The sequence below is a fragment of the Mizuhopecten yessoensis genome, unplaced genomic scaffold, assembly GCF_002113885.1.
Source record: "Mizuhopecten yessoensis strain PY_sf001 unplaced genomic scaffold, ASM211388v2 scaffold10007, whole genome shotgun sequence".
Classification (NCBI taxonomy): Eukaryota; Metazoa; Mollusca; class Bivalvia; order Pectinida; family Pectinidae; genus Mizuhopecten; species Mizuhopecten yessoensis.
This window is the reverse complement of record NW_018408332.1, coordinates 177945-199966: the sequence shown is the minus strand read 5'-3', so window position 1 is coordinate 199966 and position 22022 is coordinate 177945. Positions and strand designations below refer to the sequence as shown.

The 22022-nt window shown below is 37.3% G+C and overlaps 1 protein-coding gene across 1 annotated transcript; it reads left to right on the top strand.

Moving 5' to 3' along the window:
* The first annotated feature begins 2748 nt into the window (after positions 1–2748).
* LOC110459295 (sodium/potassium-transporting ATPase subunit alpha-like) lies at positions 2749–21955 on the top strand. Its single transcript, XM_021511478.1, has 19 exons — positions 2749–2850; positions 7092–7265; positions 7416–7619; positions 8058–8171; positions 8575–8709; positions 9134–9251; positions 9796–10064; positions 10668–10866; positions 12934–13045; positions 13426–13558; positions 13796–13988; positions 14666–14841; positions 15449–15803; positions 16152–16253; positions 16498–16747; positions 17132–17306; positions 17996–18126; positions 18544–18645; positions 19103–21955. The coding sequence occupies exons 1-19, from the start codon at positions 2818–2820 to the stop codon at positions 19221–19223; spliced, it is 3096 nt and encodes a 1031-aa protein (XP_021367153.1). The 5' UTR covers positions 2749–2817; the 3' UTR covers positions 19224–21955.
* Positions 21956–22022: the final 67 nt, after the last annotated feature.

The following is a 22022-nucleotide window of genomic DNA, read 5'->3' as shown; positions in this document are numbered from 1 at the left end:
GTACAGAGGGGAACAGTGTCGATTTACAGAGGGGAACAGTGTGTGGTACATAGGGAAACAGTGTGGTGGTACACAGGGGATCAGTATTGAGGTCCAGAGGAGAACAGTGTGGGGATACAAAGGGGATCATTATTTAGGTACAGAGGGGAACAGCGTCGAGGTACATAGGGGAACGGTGTGGGGGTACACAGGGGATCAGTAATGAGGTACAGAGGGGAACAGTGTCGATGTACAGAGGGAAACAGTGTGGGGTACATAGGGACACAGTGTGGGGGTACACAGGGAATCAGTAATGAGGTACAAAGGGGAACAATGTCGATGTACAGAGGGGAACAGTGTGGGGTACATAGGGGAACAGTGTGGGGTATATAGGGGAACAGTGTGGGGTACATAGGGGAACAGTGTGGGGTACATAGGGGAACAGCTTGGTGGTATACAGGGAATCAGTAATGAGGTACAAGGGGAACAGTGTCGAGGTACAGAGGGGAACAGTATGGGGTACATAGGGGAACAGTGTGTGGTACATAGGGAAACAGTGTTGGGGTACACAGGGGATCAGTATTGAGGACCAGAGGAGAACAGTGTGGGGATACAAAGGGGATCAGTATTTAGGTACAGAGGGGAACAGCGTCGAGGTACATAGGGGAACGGTGTGGGGGTACACAGGGGATCAGTAATGAGGTACAAAGGGGAACAATGTCGATGTACAGAGGGGAACAGTGTGGGGTACATAGGGGAACAGCGAGGGGGTTCACAGGGAATCAGTAATGAGGTACAGAGGGGAACAGTGTCGAGGTACAGAGGGGAACAGTGTGGGGTACATAGGGGAACAGTGTGTGGTACATAGGGAAACAGTGTGGGGGTACACAGGGGATCAGTATTGAGGTCCAGAGGANTCAGTTATGAGGTACAGAGGGGAACCGCGATTGTCGAGGTAACAAGAGAATAGTTCACTATCCAATGGGAACGGTATTGAGCCCTTGTTATTTACACTACGACTTACAAGAAGTATTTTCTTTACTATTGTATGCAGTGTACAGCCTAAATCAGCTGACACTAATTCTATATATATAAGACAATACCCGTTTTATACCTCCCTTCGTCAGTAGTGCAGGAGATCAGGACACACGTACATTAGTAATAGGACCATCCTGTAGCACTAACCTTGTGAGAGGTACACACGCAATTTTCAAAACCACCTGACAACAGATTTACGTATAAAGATGAGAGATAATGACAAAAGGAGGTCTTCTAACAGTCCATAATGCAATAAATAAATTGCCAAAAATAATACGGTGTATATTAGCACTAATAAAAGGCCTATACATACATTAAAGGGCCATACTTACCAACTGAGAAAACAGAGACGTATAAAAAGGTTGTATACGTCTCTGAGCTAAATTAAGAAAATAAAGTAAAAGTAAGATGTAGATTAGCACTTATACAGTATATTTACTGGTTTTAAAAGTCTCTGAGATAGATGAAGAAAATAAATGTGTGTAAGTTTATAACAAAGGGTTCTCCGTCTGTGAAGCCCTTACGACAACAGCCGATTGTGTGCCTTCAGCACTAGGTGACAACCAGTGCATATACATGTGATATAATGTCTGTCGCCGTGGGCTCTTCCAGTCTTCTGACATGCCTCCAGGTAAAGTAGATGGAGTAAAATATAACAGTCGTGGGTCCAATAAATTGCAAGGTCAAAAGTAAATGGCTGAATATTTATTGGGTCTATATATATAACAGCGATCACAGTCTCCTTGAGTTTAATATATACTGTCCAAGGATTTTTAAAAGGCCTGCATTTCCCTGTATCGACCTAACCTAATAAAATTACACACTTTTTTAAACTATTTATATATGTACGTTTCATAATTAGCGCAGTTTAATATTGGAAGCACATACATGAAATTCAGTTTAAGAGGCTAATATCCTCAGTAATGAATACAATAATATTCCATCCCAGTTATTTTTCTGTTATGCATATCCTTAATTAGATGAATTTATATTTCCGAGATACGTTTGTTGTTTTCTAGGTTGTCTACATGAACAAAAAGTGTTTTGACGCTTATCCGGAAAATTCTTCAACTCAGTACGTGAACAAATAGATACATTATATATTACACATAGCAGCATATACTGTTATAGCGTCAAGAAATAAATTACGAAATATGCATGTCGGCTAAATACATACATTGCGAAATTAGTTAATTGCTAAATAGACAGATAGACCTATATGTAGAGTATCTGTAAAGCACGCCATTTAACTTCAAGATCCAACAACTGTAAGTAGCAAAAATAAACGAAGTCTGGTCACATCAAAAGCTTTTATTTTCTACACATGCACGAATCGTATGATGTCGGGGTATTGATCGAATTATATTGACACAGTTATATTTCCTTGTGCATGCAAATTTCCACATGCCTTAAGGTAATCTTATTGTGTCTCACTTGCACTAATTGCACTTTACAACCTAGTCACTCATAACTCATGCTTATTAAAAACACAAGGTGACATTCACGGCGCTTCCTATATATGAGGTTGGGCGGTGCCTTAGGGTCGTCGCCATTTTCACGTCACGTGACTTTATTGCGAAATATGAAGAGCTGCTTAAATATCTACACGAAGAAAATTTCATTTTACAACTTTATCTGTGCTTGCTATGAATGTATAGGAATGCAGACCTACGTTTTCAAAAATTAAACGGGTGTTTTTTTAATGAATAACACATTCCTTATTTTAGTGTGACGTAATTTACAAGAATACGTTTGATTGGTCGACTACAGAGCCCTCTTTCAGTGACCGACAGAAGAGAGATGGCGTCGTCCAAGGTGAAAGCTTCACAACAGGTATGTTTAAGAGAATTTTGGAAATATGCATTGATAACTGAAGTAATTTTCAACTCAATTTTGTAATGATGTTACTATTAATATTATGTTTCAATAATTTGGCAGAATTGTTGGAGTAAACGTTGTTATTATGTGATTATGTAGACTTGTGTAGGGCATGGAATGGCATAGCCGTCTCTGTCGGTGGAAAAATATCTTTCCTGCGCTTTTTGCATGATTCCTGTGTCTTATTTTAGGTTTTGTTGTGTTGAATATGAAGAAGATAATTATCGAAAGATCTGGCAATGTTGAAATTTGATAGGAGGTATACATACAGAAAATCTTTGGAAAGACGACACTAGGTGACCTCATGAATATTCATCGATCAGCCGGTCAGAGTTTCCGCATGCGAATCTGTAATCGGCTATTTAAAAGTTAAACATTAAGTACCTAGTTATTGTGCTGCATTTATTTCGATTTCAAACGAATGCATATGACTAGATAATTTCATGGTAGTTGTTTATTCGGCTTTTGCACATGAATTCATACAGAGGTCACAGCTAGAGGTCGCAAGGAAAGCTTGGGAAAATGCCGATGGCCTCTTCACTCAACGAAGCGTGAAGCTGTCTTCGTCATCTGAGCCTTATTTTCGTATTCAATTGCAACTGTTCATTTGTTTTCAATGTAAAATAGACTGGGGTTGGGTTTTTTTTTTGGGGGGGGGGTATATGTATTTCATCTGTTGAAATATTCTTACAATGAATTGAGGGTAGACATTGTTACCTGTCGGCTCTGATTGATAGTGCATTCGGTACCGAGCACAGGCATGACAGTTTACTGCATTTGGATAGGTAACTGAATATCATCCGACAAAACTTTAAACTTTCCCATCTTTGTTGCATACCTCTATTATCTATTACATTATAGACCTCGTTCACAGAAAAAATATCAAAGTCCATCATATTTATTTTTTTGTGATTTTTTATGTAAACGCAGAAACAAACTGAAGGACAATCTTGAGAGATGCTCTGCAACCTAAAAATGATGAGTTTCAGTAAAATTTTCAAATAGAGCACTATTATCTAAATAACATAATATACTTTTGTACATGAAAAGTATTGAAGTCCATCTGGAAGGTTTTCTTGGTGATTTTCACAAAATGTTATGTAACTGAAGAAATAAACTGAAGGACACAATCTTGTAAATGATTTGCAGCCTAAAATTATGAGAAAACAATATTTTCAGTAAAATTTTAAAATAGATCTAGAGCTTTTGTAAACAAGGAATTTTAATGCTTAGATGTTTAAAAGCTTTTGAATTTTGAAACAAACAAAAACTAGTTATCCGACATTTATGATATGAACATGTAGCAACCTTCAGTACTTATCATAGATACAATATATAGCTTTGCATAATAGAATCTAGTTTCACTATATTCATGCATTTCATGCATATTATTGAAATTATTTATTATTTGGTCAGAAGTATGAACAAAAAATGATAACCTGATATGTCCAAAAGCTTGGGTGCGTAACTTCACAATATGAGCCAGGCTGTGATGTAATCAAATAAAAATCACTCAAAGTTCTAGCCTTTTTGTTTTCAGCTTATTTTAAAGATTTGCCCCCCAAAAATGAGAAAAATCCTACTGTATAGCTCTTAACAGGTCGGGGAAAACCACTAACTTGCGTATAATATGCAAACTCGTCTATTAAACGCCAATAGGGGTATTGATTTGTTACTAAAAATAGCCAAAATCACTTAAATCACAACTTTTTCAAATTATTTGTCCAAGTCGCATTTATTCAGTCATGAAACGAAATACAAATGCAAAAATAAACTTTATTTGCATGTGGGAAAGTACCAAAAATAGATGCAATACTTCTGGTAAAGTTACATCAAGTTTCTAAGTAGCCAACACTTTCGGTAAACATCTTTTAGCAAAATATTATTTACCTAGTCGTAAATTAATGCGAGTTTTAATAACATCTTGCAAAAGTTACTGTTAAGCGATTTGTGTTATTTTTGGTAACAAATCCATACTCCAAGTTGTGGTTTTCCCCAACCTGCTAAAGCTGGAATTTAGAAAAAAAATATCGGTTAACTATCATTAATTGGTGTTATAACAATACTTTTTTTTATAATACATTTACAACAATTGGAGCCCGATCTCGAGCAGTCGCCAAATACTTGCCAGACTGGATGTTTTTATTCTCAACTCTTGGCTCATGCTATAATGGTTTTCCTTTTAATAGGATGAAAGTATTAACAAACTAAAGCTAAATTCTCATGTCATTTTCCTTATGAAAATCATGTATCATTTGGCTGAAAAGCCATTGAATAAAAAAATATTACTAAATAATCAAAGTGTATTGTTAAGTTATTGCAAACAATTTGAAATAACAACAAAATAACTCTTATATAACTTTTGAAAATTCTATTTATACTGGGTGTGCATCTACTTAAAACGTTAAAACAAGGCAAGGGTAGAGCCAACACGGTGGTTTTCTTAATAGTGGAATAATCGGGTCCTTGGCTCCTTGTCGGGATACCCGAAAGTATGCAGGGGATTGGGTAAAAGTGAGAACATCATAAAATAGATTCAATTACAATCCTGTTGTGATTGAATCTATTTTATGATACCTTTACTATTTTCATTGAGCAATGTGTTATTATATAAACAAGGGCAAACACTCATAGGTGTTATGATGAATGTTTTACAGGTTACACTAGGTATTGGCTCTTCTTTCTATTTTTTTTATATTTATCACATCATTTAGACATTTGGTAAATAACTCAACCTATTTTGATCTTGTTAAAAAAAGTCATTTGAATCAGTTCCATCTATGACCCAGCCCCAGGGACTAAGTCTCTTAGTGTTGGGACAGATCCCAAGTCCAATACTGGTATCTTGATTATGTTAAGTCGGTCGATATCCAGCATATACCGGCATAGGGTGGAGTCTCAATTGTGTCCCAAGTTGTGACCAAGAACATAAGTCTATAGACAGATCTTGCTAACTTGCCTTAGACACTATTGGTAACTTGACAGCAGACTTTATGTCACTGATGTGGGCCTTTATTAACCCTGTAATCAGCTACCTATGTAAGTCTGGGTCCACACCACTGTGTCCCCAACAGATGTGGGCCTTTATTAACCATGGAATCAGCTACCTCTGTAAGTCTGGGGCCACACCACTGTGTCACCAACAGATGTGGGGCTTTATTAACCATGTAATCAGCTACCTATGTATGTCTGGGGCCACACCACTGTGTCACCAGCAGATGGGGGCCTTTATTAACCATGTAATCAGCTACCTATATAAGTCTGGGGCCACACCACTGTGTCACCAACAGATGGGGGCCTTTATTAACCCTGCAATCAGCTACCTATGTAAGTCTGGGGCCACACCTGTGTCACCACCAGATGTGGGCCTTTATTAACCCTGTAATCAGCTACCTCTGTAAGTCTGGGGCCACACCACTGTGTCACCAGCATATGTGGGCCTTTATTAACCCTGTAATCAGCTACCTCTGTAAGTCTGGGGCCACACCACTGTGTCACCAACAGATGTGGGCCATTATTAACCATGTAATCAGCTACCTATGTAAGTCTGGGGTCACACCACTGTGTCACCAACAGATGTGGGCTTTTATTAACCCTGTAATCAGCTACCTATGCAAGTCTGGGGCCACACCACTGTGTCACCAACAGATGTGGGCCTTTATCAACCATGTAATCGGCTACCTATGTAAGTCTGGGGCCACACCACTGGGTCACCAACAGATGTGGGCCGTTATTAACCATGTAAGGAGCTACCTTTGTAAGTCTGGGGCCACACCACTGTGTCACCAACAGATGTGGGGCTTTATTAACCATGTAATCAGCTACCTATGCAAGTCTGGGGCCACACCACTGTGTCACCAACAGATGTGGGGCTTTATTAACCATGTAATCAGCTACCTATGTCAGTCTGGGGCCACACCACTGTGTCACCAGCAGATGGGGGCCTTTATTAACCATGTAATCAGCTACCTTTGTAAGTCTGGGGCCACACCACTGTGTCACCAACAGATGGGGGCCTTTATTAACCATGTAATCAGCTACCTTTGTAAGTCTGGGGCCACACCACTGTGTCACCAACAGATGGGTCCTGTAATGCTATGAACAGAGTGCCATTATTTTCTGATGTGAATTTATTAAATGTTAAACAATTGTTCAGTTGGTATTGATGTGTAATGTTTGTTATTTCTGTTTTACAGCCTCGGGCTGACAGCTACCGAGTAGCTATCACACCAGGTGGGGAAGATGTCAAGAAAAGCAAGAAAAAGAGGAAGAAGGAGAACTTGGATGAGCTCAAACAGGAGCTTGAAATGGACGAGCACAAGATCCCAATTGAAGAGCTGTATGAAAGGCTTGGCTCTGATCCAAACAATGTAAGTTATGTTGCCCTGTATTTCTCAGAATAAACTACAAACAGTAATTCAAAATAAATTCTGTCTCTTTCGGTAAAAACAGGTTTTAGGCTGGAATTTCATGATAATCATGTGTTAACAAATTGTTAACCTCAGGTTCTCTGTTTTTAGGGTTTGACCACTGAGAGAGCTGCTATGGTTTTGGCCAGAGATGGCCCCAATGAGCTGACACCACCCCCTACTACACCTGAATGGGTCAAGTTTTGTAAACAGTTGTTCGGCGGTTTCTCCATGCTTCTGTGGATTGGAGCCATCCTCTGTTTCATCGCGTACTCCATCCAAGCCAGTCAGTATGACGACCCTCCAGGTGATAACGTAAGTAACTTCTGTCGGTCAACAAGGTGCAAGTCCTTTTATAGTCATTTCTAACTATGAAACTGGTAATATTGAGAAGGGTTGAAACCCTTTAAAACTTACAGAATAAAATGACAGGCTGTTATTCTTGCATTAAGTATTTTTAGGCTCCAGCTAAATTCAACAGTTGGAATATAAAAAGATGAACACTGGCAGGACCAAATGCGAATTTTTTTATTTCAGAGCTGTCGAAGAATTGTTAAATTGGAATTTTTCTTTTGATAACAGTATTTGATTAAGGTCACTGTAACCAATCACTAAAATTTAAACTTGTCAAATACTGACACTAATTAGAATGAGATTGGGGACATTTCTTACAGATATTTTCTAGCTTAGTCAATGTTATCATTTGTGTACAAACTGGTTCTGTTGTACTTAATTAATTCTAACCTGTTACAGTTGTACCTTGGAATTGTGTTGACCGGTGTCGTCGTTGTTACTGGATGTTTCTCATACTACCAAGAAGCCAAGAGTTCCAAGATCATGGATTCCTTCAAGAGCATGGTCCCTCAGGTATGTTATTCAGGGTTAGACACTTTTTTTGCTTGGTAGTCCACAGGACTAGTTGAATAGATTATTTACTAGTCCTTTGTCGATGTAACGAGGCCACGATTTCCTGATAAGGAAATATCTACAGCATGACACATCAAAAGTAATCGTCTGTAATATGGAACACTAGTCCAGGACTAGGGTACTAGTGTTAGTGTCGACCCCTGTTGTTACAGGAATTAAGCTTTAAAACAGTCATTAAATCAAAACATTTGACCAACTTATCTCCCTTGCCTTGACAATGAAATGATATTACATGTGTTCCACGTGACTAAATTTTGAAATAGATCTTGCGCTCAGTGGGAAATTAATGATAATGTTTTGGTTACTTGACTATTGCTTAATAATTATTATTCTTAATTTACAGTTTGCCCTGGTGACACGAAGTGGAGTGAAAATTGACACCAAAGCCGAAAATCTTGTGGTGGGTGATGTCATTGACGTGAAGTTTGGGGATCGTGTGCCAGCAGATGTCCGTGTTATATCCGCACAAGGATTTAAGGTATTTTCTATCTAATGTTGTAATGTCTGAGTGTGGTTGATGTGCTAGTTTCAACATGATTTTCTTTGAGTCATATAGTGTACTTTTTGAACCTTCATGTTCTCACTTCCTAAACTTTCTTGATAAAACTTAAAAACAAAATTGGTCTATATACAAAATTTTAAGTGTGCTTTGTTTTTAAACAGAACTTATGCAAAAATTACTATTTAATGTTTATCTGAGGAAATATAAACCTTAAAATGCATATTCAAAATTTGCACATGATATAATTTAGACATCCCAATTATGTCGAAGCTTGAAATGTTTAAGGTAACTTAGATGTGCAGTTTCTAGTTATCTGTGGTCTGTTAATTGTATTTAGTTCTGCTTTTCCTCAATGTATGTAACATAAGAAAATTATTACATTGGTTTTGTTGTTTTCAAGGTTGATAACTCTTCCCTGACTGGAGAATCTGAACCATGTTCCCGCTCAGCTGACTTCACCAATGAAAACCCACTTGAAACAAGAAATCTTGCTTTCTTTTCCACAAATGCTGTTGAAGGTGAGTTTATCCTTTCTAATTATGAAGAGTTCCGAAATATGTAGGAATTTAACTTTGAACAGTGAAATATGCATTTGCCTCAGCCTTTTAGCCAGGATATCAAATGTCCCTGTCCAAAATGTTGATATAATCACTAATTTGACCAATTTGCCTGTCAAAATTGATGTACAATAGTAAGGTTATAGAGAGGAAAGTTGCCTGTCAAAATAGGTCCCTTTCAGAAAACTGCTTGTCTGGACAGGTGGCTGGCTAATGGCCTGATATGCTGCAAATATGATTGACCTGGGCCAGTTGATTGAAGTCTGGAAGCCATAGTTGTTTTGGCTGTGCATCTTGTTTTAATTTCATTATAAAAACACTGATAATCCTTAAGGGGGCCTAGCCCATTGATCCCTCAAACCAGAAATTGACCCCTCCATGTTACAATTTGCTTATAATTTTGATATTGACTAAAAATTGCTGAAACGGTCCACTGCTCTCAATTTCCACGATTTTCCCTGTACAAGTCAGATTTATAAAGTTTATAATGATTTTCTTTGTATAGGTATATGTCGTGGCATTGTTGTGAAGACCGGAGATAAAACTGTGATGGGACGTATTGCCAATCTTGCCTCAGGTCTCGAGGTTGGAGAGACTCCCATTGCAAAGGAAATTGGCCATTTCATCCACCTCATCACCGGTGTCGCTGTGTTCCTCGGCGTCTCCTTCTTCATCATTGCTTTCATCCTCGGATACTTCTGGCTTGATGCTGTCATTTTCTTGATCGGTATCATTGTAGCTAATGTGCCCGAAGGTCTCCTCGCTACTGTTACAGTAAGTCTCCTACCACAGCCAGGGGTTTTATTACCTGAATTGTACAACAGTATAGCAGAATGTTTTTGAAATTTGGAAAATATTCCTCTTTTTGGTCATTTTTGGAAAATAAGGCAGTATTAAGCTGGGTGAAACAGGCTGTATTAAGCTGGGTGAAACAGTCTGTATTAAGCTGGGTGAAACAGGCTGTATTAAGCTGGGTGAAACAGTCTGTATTAAGCTGGGTGAAACTAAGCTGGGTGAAACAGTCTGTATTTGGCTGGGTGAAACAGTCTGTATTAAGCTGGGTGAAACAGTCTGTATTTGGCTGGGTGAAACAGTCTGTATTTGGCTGGGTGAAACAGGCTGTATTTGGCTGTAAAACTAATAGAAAAAACCCACTGACAGCTATATCTCTTACAATTGTAAATGTATGAATAATCTAATTTGCTTTCATCATTTTATAATTGCAAATTACCAATTTGCTACTGAATTTGTCAATTTCTATTTAACAAGACTTCCATCTATAGAAAATTGCCTATGTTTGAACGTTTTCCAGCAAATCAGTGCAGCATACATAATTTTTTGTGCAAATTGTGAGTTTGGTATCTTGTTCTCCATCAGGTGTGCTTGACTCTGACTGCCAAACGTATGGCCCTTAAGAACTGTCTTGTGAAGAATCTTGAGGCTGTCGAGACCCTTGGATCTACTTCCACCATCTGCTCTGATAAAACTGGAACACTCACCCAAAACAGAATGACAGTCGCCCACATGTGGTTCGACGGACACATTGTTGAGGCTGACACAAGTGACGATCAGTCAAGTGAGTAGTGTTTTTCACTTTAAAGGTCTCATAGCAAGCTATTCTATCTGATGTCTTAGATGATGTGAATTATTAAAAATCATATGGTTAAAAGGTTTTGAAAATAAACTGGAAATGTTTCATGAGGGTTAAGTGATATTGGTAGAAAAGAACCACCACTGTTTTATAGTGGAAATGTTGCCTGCCCTAAAGACAATGTTATACAACCTATGAAAGAAATATAAGTTAACAGTGATTGATTCAATTTCAACCTCAAGGATTGATCTGTGACAGGATTTATAGATTAATATAAAGAGAACGAATTAGCTTTTGGTAAAATTGATCATGCCATGACGTAACAGTTTGTAGATTGAAACTTTGAAATTCAATTTAAATTTCTGAAATTTTGTTACATGACCAAGTGATTGGATATAGGGGAGATAATGAGGTTTTATGTAAAGAATGTACAGATGCTGTTTGGTGGGAACAAAATAAAATGGTTGTCTAGGTATTCTACTTTTGTAATTCAAACTAGAAAGATCATGCAGGTCAAGACATTTGAGTCTTGTGAGTGCCAAATAATTGGATTTTACTCCTCATAATATGTACTCTGTTTTAGAAGCATTTGAACATGTTGTTTTGGGATCTTTTTCAAATAAAGTGTTTCGCATTTCTTTCTAAAGTTAAATACAAAATAGCCACTTCTGTTGATACTGCATACCTGATTTGTTTACACATATTTTAGACATTGTTGTATGTTTTCTTAATCAATAGTGTCTTCTATCAAGAATAAAGGTATACACCATAGCAATCAGCACCTAACAGATAGCACCACACTGAGTGTATTGATTGAACAGTTGTTTTGAACTAAATTTAATTTGACTAGGTTTGAAAAGCACGGTTTGTCTCCTGCAGCAGGGATCAATCTAGATCTACATTTCAAAAAACTAGGGGGAAAATTCATTCCACGAAATTCAAAATAGTGAAGATTTGTAACAAATTAATTTGTGTTTTTTTATTGTTGATAATAGCAGATTTATAGATAGTGTAACAATTAATTAGTAGGAGCATTTTGGACACCAGAAATGAGTGATTATTTACATGACTTTGATTGATCCCTGCTGTACTATATGTAGTGTGATTATACACGATTGCTAATGTGCTAAACTACAACAGTTGTGAAGAGTGAAGTATTACACGAGTTGAGCTGGAGCTAACACATAATGGAGCACCACACCTGTTCCCCTATTGTTTTATAATATGTGATTCTTGCACAGGGATTTTGCCAGTTAGTTTGGGAAAAAGGCCATGTACAGAAAATGAATTGTACCTGTTCGTTTCTGCGACTATTAATGCAAAACCATTAACTCGTGAGAAGATGACCTTCAAAAATTGCATTGTCGTTCAATATTTCAATAAAATTTCTAGAATATATCCCAATATTTTCTCTTTGGAGGGCACATGTTTAAACCCATCTGGTAACAAATCCCTGTGCTAACAGATGTACGTTTATTTAAGTGTGCATATATTTGATGTGTGATTTAATATATATATTTGTTGTGTAAATTGTAAATATCAAATCTTTAATTTCACATTTTTACCTGTAAATGAGAATATAGGGGGTTTTCATTTAAAGGTCTTATCGTTTTCCCAGGTTGGGGTTAGTTAAAAGATGTAAGAAATCCAATAACTTTTCCTGCACTTTTTCTGAGTAACATTGAGAACTGATGAAAATCGGTGAAGTTTAACTTCCTTTGTGATATTGCTAACAATATCAGAAATTACTGTCTAGTTATTGGGGCCAAAATTGAGGCTAAAGCAGTCCCATTGGTGTTATTGGAGGGGGCCTTTGAGTGCCCCCCGCTCAACCTCAAAAGGATTTTTCTGGCATTGTTTCTTCAATTACTGCAACATTAAAAACGTGTTAACGTTTCTACACTTGAAGCACATGAAATCTCAAGTGATAGTAAATTCCAACTATTGAATCGAGCATTTGTATATCTAACGGATAGACAATGTTATCTTAACAGATAAATATATATATATAAATATGTATCAATGTTTGAAGGTAAACTTTTGTTACTACAGATGCCACCTACGGCGCTGGTGATGAGACCTGGATGTCTCTGGCCCGTGTCTCTATGTTGTGTAACAGGGCTGAGTTCAAATCTGGCCAAGAAAATGTACCCGTCTTGAAGAGGTAAGGATACCTGAATAAAACACATTCATGTGTTGTAGGCGAAATGTTTTTGATTTTGAGCGGCTGTCTTTCCTGATTATCTTTCAAGGTTACAGTGGTACAAGTATATCAAGAAATTTAATTTTCCTATTAGAACCCTTTTTTTTTAATTTAGTATATTTGATTGGTATGTTGCCAACAGAATGTTGCATTATTAAAACAAAAATGACCTTGACATGTATTCAAGGTCATTTGTCAAATTGGTTATAATACCTGAACGTCTTCCTGATAGATTATGGCTTTATCTAAAGAGAAAAAAAGGTTTGCATACCTAACCTTAATGTAAATTTGGTCTCATTGCAATTTAAATTCATGTATTTAACAACTTGGATTGTTTACAGAGAGTGTAACGGAGATGCCTCCGAGTCTGCCCTGCTCAAGTGTGTGGAACTGTCTATTGGCGATGTGACTGGCTTCCGTCACAGGAACAAGAAAATCTGTGAAATCCCCTTCAACTCCTCCAACAAATACCAGGTCAGTACAGATTTGATGTGCTTACATTTCTGACCTGTTAAACCAATGGAAAAGTAAAATTATCAACAATCTGAAAATGAAACTTAAATATTCACTCTAGTTAACTTGGACAGAAATTCTTTCAAAAGAATTAATAAAAAAAAAATCTTTACAATTTTAACCCTTTTACCCTTAACAAAATGGTGATATTCTTGTGTAAAGTTGTACATCACTGAACATGTCATTCAATTTGTGTAGGTGTCTGTTCACGAGACAGAGATCCCTGATGATCCTCGCTACTTGTTGGTGATGAAGGGAGCTCCTGAAAGGATTCTGGACCGATGCTCAACTGTCTTGTTCAATGGCAAGGATATCGCATTGGATGACAACTTCAGGACTGCCTTCAATGCTGCTTACATGGAGTTGGGAGGTCTTGGAGAACGTGTCTTAGGTAAGAACACTTAACGGAAAAGGAGGACAGAAAATTGTTAAAAAAATGATTCAGTTTGATGGGTTTATTTTTTTGGCTTAAATGTCATAGAATTGGTGCAGAGTTTGTTTTTGTATTGAATTCACTGTGACCGTTCGTACACACAGTAGTTTGGGAATCCAATAGTCTTGTCTTTATGGGACTTCCGATTGTATATTTGTTAGCTCACTTAGTCTGAAGGACCAAGGTGAGCTAATGCCATACCGTGGTGTCTGTCGTGGTCACGACCCTAGGGACCTAATTTCTGAGTCACAGCTTGGAAACAGTTAAGATCCCCATAACCATACATAAAGTTGCTGGGCATGAAAAACTAATACAGATATGCAACATATTCCCTTGGATCTCATTTGGAGAATATTTTGTCATAATTGCTTAGATATCCAGGTTTCACAAATCTTTATATATTATACAGATTACACAGGGATAATCCTGGAGGGGGCCATTGACCCCTCCATGTTCCAATATTTTTAAAATTTTACATAAATGACTCCTCTTAATTAACTTTGAAATTGACTTAAAATTGCTGAAAATGTCCCACCTCTCTGAAATTCCAGGATTTTCCCCGATTACATGACATATAACACAATTTCCAGGAGATGGAAAGATCTTATAATTAATGCTTTGTTTGTATCCAACAGGTTTCTGTGACCATTTCCTTCCCACGGACCAGTTCCAGCCAGGATACCCCTTTGACAGTGAGGAGGAAAACTTCCCTCTGACTGGGCTCCGTTTTGTCGGCCTCTTGTCCATGATTGATCCCCCTAGGGCCGCTGTACCTGATGCTGTTGGAAAATGCAGAAGTGCTGGAATCAAGGTATGTACTGTGATTTGATGCTGGTTAATGTTGCCATCAAAAGCTTTTGAATTTTTAATTTGGTATAAAGTATCCGATGACCCCAAATAAATCCTCCTTATAATTCAATTCAATAGTTTTTTTATGGCTCGTTTATAGTTACATAGTAACTTGAAGGCAAATAACAAAGCAACAAATATACAAAGAAACTACAATAGTGAACAATATGTACACTTACACAGAAGCCAGACCCACACTCCTCAGTTCTAGTGACTGTCAAGTATAAGTTGAATATTGTCAGAGGATAAAATGTGTTAAAGTATCTGTAAATTATAGAATAGTTATAGTTTCCACCAGATTTCATCAAACCAGAAGATAAATTTTAGGGTGATACAGTCTGCTATTGAAACCAGTTTCTGACCTACTCCTAAATGTTAAAAAGGCAGCTAAAATCTGATTAGTTGATGTATCCACAACCTTGATCGAACATTGCTCTAGCTATGGTTTGTATGCAGTGATATTATTGCTACATTTTCCTAATTCATTTAAGGAACAGGCAGTTGTAAAATTTAGGTAACAAAAACACTTGTATGAGAGATTAAGAGTGGACACCTGTTTATATTTACAGGTTATCATGGTTACTGGTGATCATCCTATCACAGCCAAGGCTATCGCTAAGGGTGTCGGTATCATCTCCGACGGCAGCAAGACTGTAGAGGACATCGCAGCTGAGCGTGGAATCAGCGTTGAGGATGTTGACCCCAGAGATGCTCGCGCAGCTGTCATCCACGGAGCTGACCTCAGGGACATGACCCCAGCCCAGATTGATGAAATCCTCCGAGACCATCCTGAGATTGTGTTTGCCAGAACTTCACCACAACAGAAGCTGATTATTGTGGAGGGTTGCCAAAGGCAGGGACAGATCGTGGCGGTCACTGGTGATGGTGTCAATGATTCTCCCGCTCTCAAAAAGGCTGATATCGGTAAGTTCTGTAGTCTAATAGGGATGTGCAGCGTTAGGAACTCGTCAACATTTTGAATATGAATTGGATAAACATTGGCAAAACCAATGCAGTAAACCTCTTTCAAAGAAAAAATCAAACAGTAAATGTTGAAACATTTTTTAAGAAGTATTTACCTCAGACTGAATCAGAGCTGCCTGTCAAAGAAATCAATATCCTTCCTGCAGAGCAAATATTGCATGCATCAATACACCTGGGATATTTTTTACATTTTAATCTATACAAAATACTGTAATGTATAGTTTATTGAATTGTGTTATGTAGGTGTTGCTATGGGTATTTAGTTTGTTATTGATTTGTGTTGTGTAGGTGTTGCTATGGGCATTGCTGGAAGTGACGTGAGCAAACAGGCTGCTGACATGATCTTGTTGGATGACAACTTTGCGTCCATTGTTACAGGAGTAGAAGAGGGTAAGTCTGCATAGATATTATATCGATAAAACCTCCATGTTTTTCAGTCCTCAGTTAATTATTCTTAAAAACAAATGTTTTGCATTTGATAGGTTAAAAAGAGATGCAGAAAAATGTACAAGAGAAAACCTTTACATATTCTCTTGAAAGAGGTGATTTTGATAGCCGTGCTGGATATTTTTCAAACTTTGAGTGAAAATGGAATTTAATGTTTCTTTAAAATAATTGTGTGTTTTGTTTGCAGGCCGTCTGATCTTTGACAATCTGAAGAAGTCTATTGCCTACACCCTTACATCTAACATCCCCGAGATCAGCCCCTTCCTGTTCTTCATCCTCCTCGATATCCCTCTGCCCCTCGGAACCATCACCATCCTGTGTATTGACCTGGGAACTGACATGGTACCCGCTATCTCACTGGCCTATGAAGGACCCGAGAGTGACATCATGAAGAGACAGCCCCGTGATCCTGTTAAGGATAAACTAGTCAATGAAAGGTAAGGTAGATTCGGGAGCTCATATGTATAATCAGTATTCTCATGTGTATAATCAGTATTCTCATGTGTATAATCAGGATTCTCATGGTATTTCACCTCAAATTGTAGAACGTTAGTTCCTTTTTATTTTGATAAGCAGTTGGCTGATTTCTGTGTTGGCTCACACTGGGGTGATTGTAAATGGTCAAAATCATAAAATGTTTTACAAAATAAAGGAAAATGAAAAAAAAATAAGGCTTTAAAAATCTGTTTGGAAGTGATACAAAGGCGTTATTTGGAATGGACTAAGAAAGAAAGTTAAATTTAAATGATCTTTGATTTATTTTGCATTTTGGATTGATCCTTGAGTTTTGCTATATTTTTTGGCTTACCTTCCTTTCACAGATTGATCAGTATGGCCTATGGACAGATTGGTATGATCCAGGCCTCTGCCGGATTCTTTGTCTACTTTGTCATCCATAGTGAGAATGGTTTCTGGATCAGCAAGCTTCTGGGTATACGTGAACAGTGGGACGCCCAGGCTGTCAATGATTTGCAGGATTCCTATGGACAGGAATGGGTAGGTCATAGCATCACAGCTACACAGATCAAAACAAAATTGTAACCCAGAATAAACTGTATGGGAGGCCCATTTTCTGAAGCCTAAGTTAACTATCAGGATTCCTACGGAATGGGTAGGTCATAGCATCACAGCTACAGAGATCAAAACAAAATTGTAACCCAGAACAAACTGTATGGGAGGCCCATTTTCTGAAGCCTAAGTTAACTATCAAGAAAACGTTTTCCGTTCACATCGATCAATTTCTCTCTAATCACTCTGTACCATGTATAGTTTTCAAGTAACTTCCCAGGGCCGTTAATTTACTAATGACCAATTTAAACTGAAGTTTAAGTTCTTTGTATCCGTTTTTAATCGAGTGAAACAAAATGTTATCCGATACTTTACATGTATTATTAATTATACATTTCCGTGGATTATTTCGGGATATGTTTGCTCAGAACACTTAAAATATTTTGTCCAATATATCACACCATAGGAAGGGAATATCAGAAATTCATCTAAATACTATACTAAACAACCTGTGTAATAATTGTTTTATTTCTGCTAAAATATTGACCACAAATGGTATTATCATAATTTTTGTTTTGAGTTTAATTTGAATACTGAGAAATTATTCTTGAAAAAGCAGTGTTAATATTCGTATACTTGGACGAAGTTGTAACCTGAAACCGATGTATTTTCTGTAGACCTACGACCAGCGGAAGACTCTGGAGTACACCTGTCACACCGCTTTCTTCGTGTCCATTGTGGTGGTCCAGTGGGCCGATCTCATCATCTGTAAAACAAGGAGGCTTTCTCTGTTCCAACAGGGAATGAAGTAAGACTTTATTGGATTATCTAACCCTTTCACCCCTATGTAACTTTAGTAGTCTCTACCATACATTTATCTGGATGAGTTCATGGTGGTCCACAGTGGTGAAGGGATAAACATCTTTTAATTGAACTTATTTGTTCACTATACCTCATCTAATCTGTTTGATGCTGGACCTGAAATCCGAAATCTGTAATTGTGCACAAATGATTCCCAAATTGTGCAAGTATTAACGACATTATATGCACAGTAATAAAATGTGAAGATGAAACTAAATCTGGGTGAATATGAATTTTACCAGCAAACAGCAACAAATACTTGGGATACCCTAAATTGTTATAATCATTGTTGTTCAATTTGCTTATGGATTGGGCTGAAGTGTTGACTTGATGTTTTCTAATTAACTGTTTTCGTTTTCCACAGAAATCACCATCTTACATTTGGGCTGTTCTTTGAGACAGCACTGGCTGCATTCCTTACATATTGCCCAGGTCTTGATCAGGGTCTCCGTATGCAAAATCTTCGGTACGTATTAAAGTTTCAAAATACATTCAGCAAGGGTTGTTTAATGACAGTATTTGCCCTTTGACATTTTATCGTCAGCATCAGTTCTGCGCTATCACAAGGAGGCAAGCACACAAAACTAATAAGTCATAATCATTTTAACGCTTGCCTGTACATCAACCCTATCTTTATTCAAAGGTTTTCGGGACTTGGGTGACTTAACGAGTAAAAATGACATGAGGACAAATTTTCCGGATTTTTTTAAAGACGGCAGCTGGCGCATTCACATTTTTTTTTATTACTTTCACGATAAAATCGGCAATGCGGTGCCCTAAAATGAAATGCATGCAGGCCTGAGAACCAAGTTATCAACTTTTGTTGGCCTCATAAAAAGGATGAGACCGCCTTAAATAGGGTTGGCTCCCGGGGAACACGGTGGCTATTGGTTTTCTGACATATTTCTTTTTATCTTTTTCAGGTGGACTTGGTGGTTCCCCGCTATGCCATTCAGTTTGGCCATCTTTATTTATGATGAAAGCAGAAAGACCATCATCAGGCGAAGCCCAGGCGGATTTGTGGAACGGGAAACCTATTATTAACAAAAAGACAAACTTAGATTTTTTCAATTGTATAAAGAATTTTCAATTTAATGGAATGTGTTTATATAAAATGATGTAGATTCGGTCTGGTATCGGCAACAACATCTCATGAGAAGTGATTGTAGATATGTACTGTTGGGCTTGGTGGTGACGTGATCTCCGTCAGGAAGGCCCGCCGCAATTGGTGAAAGCAAAATCTTTTAATAGAAAATTTTGTATCAGTTTGTGACATGAAGAAGATCGAGATGGACAAAACGATGTAACTATCTTTGTACATTAATATTATCATATTGCCATAATATCACAGGATGTAAGGAATAAAGATGACAGATTCTGTTTGATTTGGTTTATAGTGAAACAAATAACAATATTTGCACTGAAATAGGCCGACGATAACCTGAGGCTTGAATTGGATCTAGGAGATATGTATGTGCCCGTATGTGTTGTCGTGTAGGTGTTTTTGTATGGGTGTTTGGTCCCTGTGCTGGACAGTTTGTGGCGTCGACTTAAGTGAAACCATATGATTTTAAAACTTGTTTTTATTACTTCTACTCCGATTCATTTTACATATACTACATTGTTATACATTATGAAAATTATTTCAAGAAAGGACACAATATATTCATTCATGCCTCTATAGGTAAAACATCTGAATTTCCCATGTTTCCAGTGTTTGTAGTGTGAATTTGCATTTATAGAAGCAAAAGGTCTGAATACCTGGGAATATGTTGCAATAATTTATCAAAATGAATCAAAATAAAACGGCGTTATACCCTTTTGATTGTGTTAAGCTAATTTTAGGGGTTGTCTGAAAAGAATTTATAAGATCTGATTATGTAAAGGAAATATATTTGCCGGAAGCCACGGGCAGAATAACGGAAACCAAAGCTGTCCTTTTGTTTTTATATCGAAAGATTTTAATACCGTTTTTTAAATTAATTTCTACTTATTGTTTTATGTACTGCAGATTTAGCAAAGGTTGTAGGGCAACTGATTAGGAGTGTGGTTAGACAGTCATAACATTTTATAATGGGAACAATAAACACCTGGAACAGGTCGACCTAGAGTTGTGTTCATTGCAGTATTAGAGTTATCTTTCCTTGCAGGATGTCTTTGATAATGTAATGTTTAATATTCGACCTTTGTTGATTTTCTGCAATTTCTTTTTTTTTTAGTTGTGTTAAAATCGCTTAATGAAAATTTTGCACGTAGAGAAACCTAGCGTAAATTTTGTACAGATGTAGAGGAAAAATATATAAAAAAAAAATGGTCTGGTCCCCGTTTCACCCAGGAATCTTGCTTCTTGCGTCGTTTGCAGAACCATATTGACACTTGTCATTGCAAGTTTGTTTTGTCAAATGGGGATCTGGTTTGTTAGGTAGAGATTTTTAAATGCATTTATCGTGATATATTTTTCAAGGTTAACATTTATTTGTTAAACATATTTGGTTGAGATTGCACTGAGATGCTCTTTTTGGGATATTTGCAGTGAAATGTTAAGGTCGATATTTGCAGTGGATATCCACGAGAAGATTTGCCTTCAACTTTTCACATGGATATTTGCAGTAAAATGTTTATACTGTTCGATGTGTATGTGAAGATTTAGTCAAATGCTCCTGTGGATATTTGCATTACCATATATATATAACACAAGAATGCATATGTTGTGAATTGTTTATGTATTTGTGTTGCTATTCATCTTTGCTCATACCTTCTGTCCTAGATGATATAGAGACCTAGGCATACATCAAGTATACGCAACAGAAAGTGGACGAGCTACATTCCAAGATATGGTACCTCTTATGTATGTCAAGGCCAATAACTCCGTACCAATATTTAGGCATAATAATAATAATAATATATAACCAAGCAATACATTTTTCATTAAATTGAAAAGAAAGAAATCAGGAAAGCTATTGTTTTAATTGTTTTTGTTTCTTTTTTTCTTAATTTTTTTTTTGCTGTTGATATTTTTAATTGAAAACTTTTGTGCAAAATAAGTCATCTTGCCTGAAAGTCTGGGAGAGTTCTGATTAGACTTCTATACAAGTCCGTTATGAAAGTAGGATTTTTTGTTATTTTCTGCATTATTACTATAAGGACTCGATTAGGACATCCCGTAAATGGTGGTGTAGAGATTTTTATCATGGGGATACACAGAAAATTATATTACCAGATGTATAATTAAACGTGGGTCTTTTGTCTTATGAACATTCACTATTCAATTGCCAAAGGTATAAATATTGTCAAGTTGAACAACTTATAGCTGTACCAATAACACTAGACCAAAGTGAGTTACAAAGGCCTGGGTAGTTGGTGTGGATTCCTCTGCTTCCTAGGGCGTTTCTGACGATGTTGAATTTAAACTCTGTTAAATATGCATGTTGTGATTGACCTACAGCTTGTCTTACCACATTTTTTGAACTAGAACAGGTCACTTGCGCAATCATTCCTTAACCTGTCCTTTGTGTTGTTTTGTATGACCTATGACCTTTACATCAAGGTCAAGTCATTGAGTGATTGACCTTTGACCTGTGCTGTGATACTGAGTCGGATGACCTGGGTGTCTGGAGTTGTGTTATTTAGTCAGAACGGTCACTAGTGAAGTCAGATTAGTGCGGAGACCTTTTTTTCCTTCGGACGTCTTTCATTTCTTTGTGTATTGGAATTCTCACGCCATAACAGATAACTGACACCTGAAACTTTGATGAAATAAACCTTTTAGATCTAAACCCGAGTTGTGTTGTTATTTTATGTGATATTTGTGGTTAAGACGTTTATTGACATCCGGGCCAAATT

Excerpts from the sequence above, each read along its gene's own strand:
- LOC110459295 (XM_021511478.1), top strand. The coding sequence starts at position 2,818 with ATGGCGTCGTCCAAGGTGAAAGCTTCACAACAG. Across the intron at positions 9,252-9,795 it reads TTCCACAAATGCTGTTGAAG|GTATATGTCGTGGCATTGTT; the intron begins GTGAGTTTATCC and ends TTCTTTGTATAG. Across the intron at positions 16,748-17,131 it reads GATAAACTAGTCAATGAAAG|ATTGATCAGTATGGCCTATG; the intron begins GTAAGGTAGATT and ends TTCCTTTCACAG.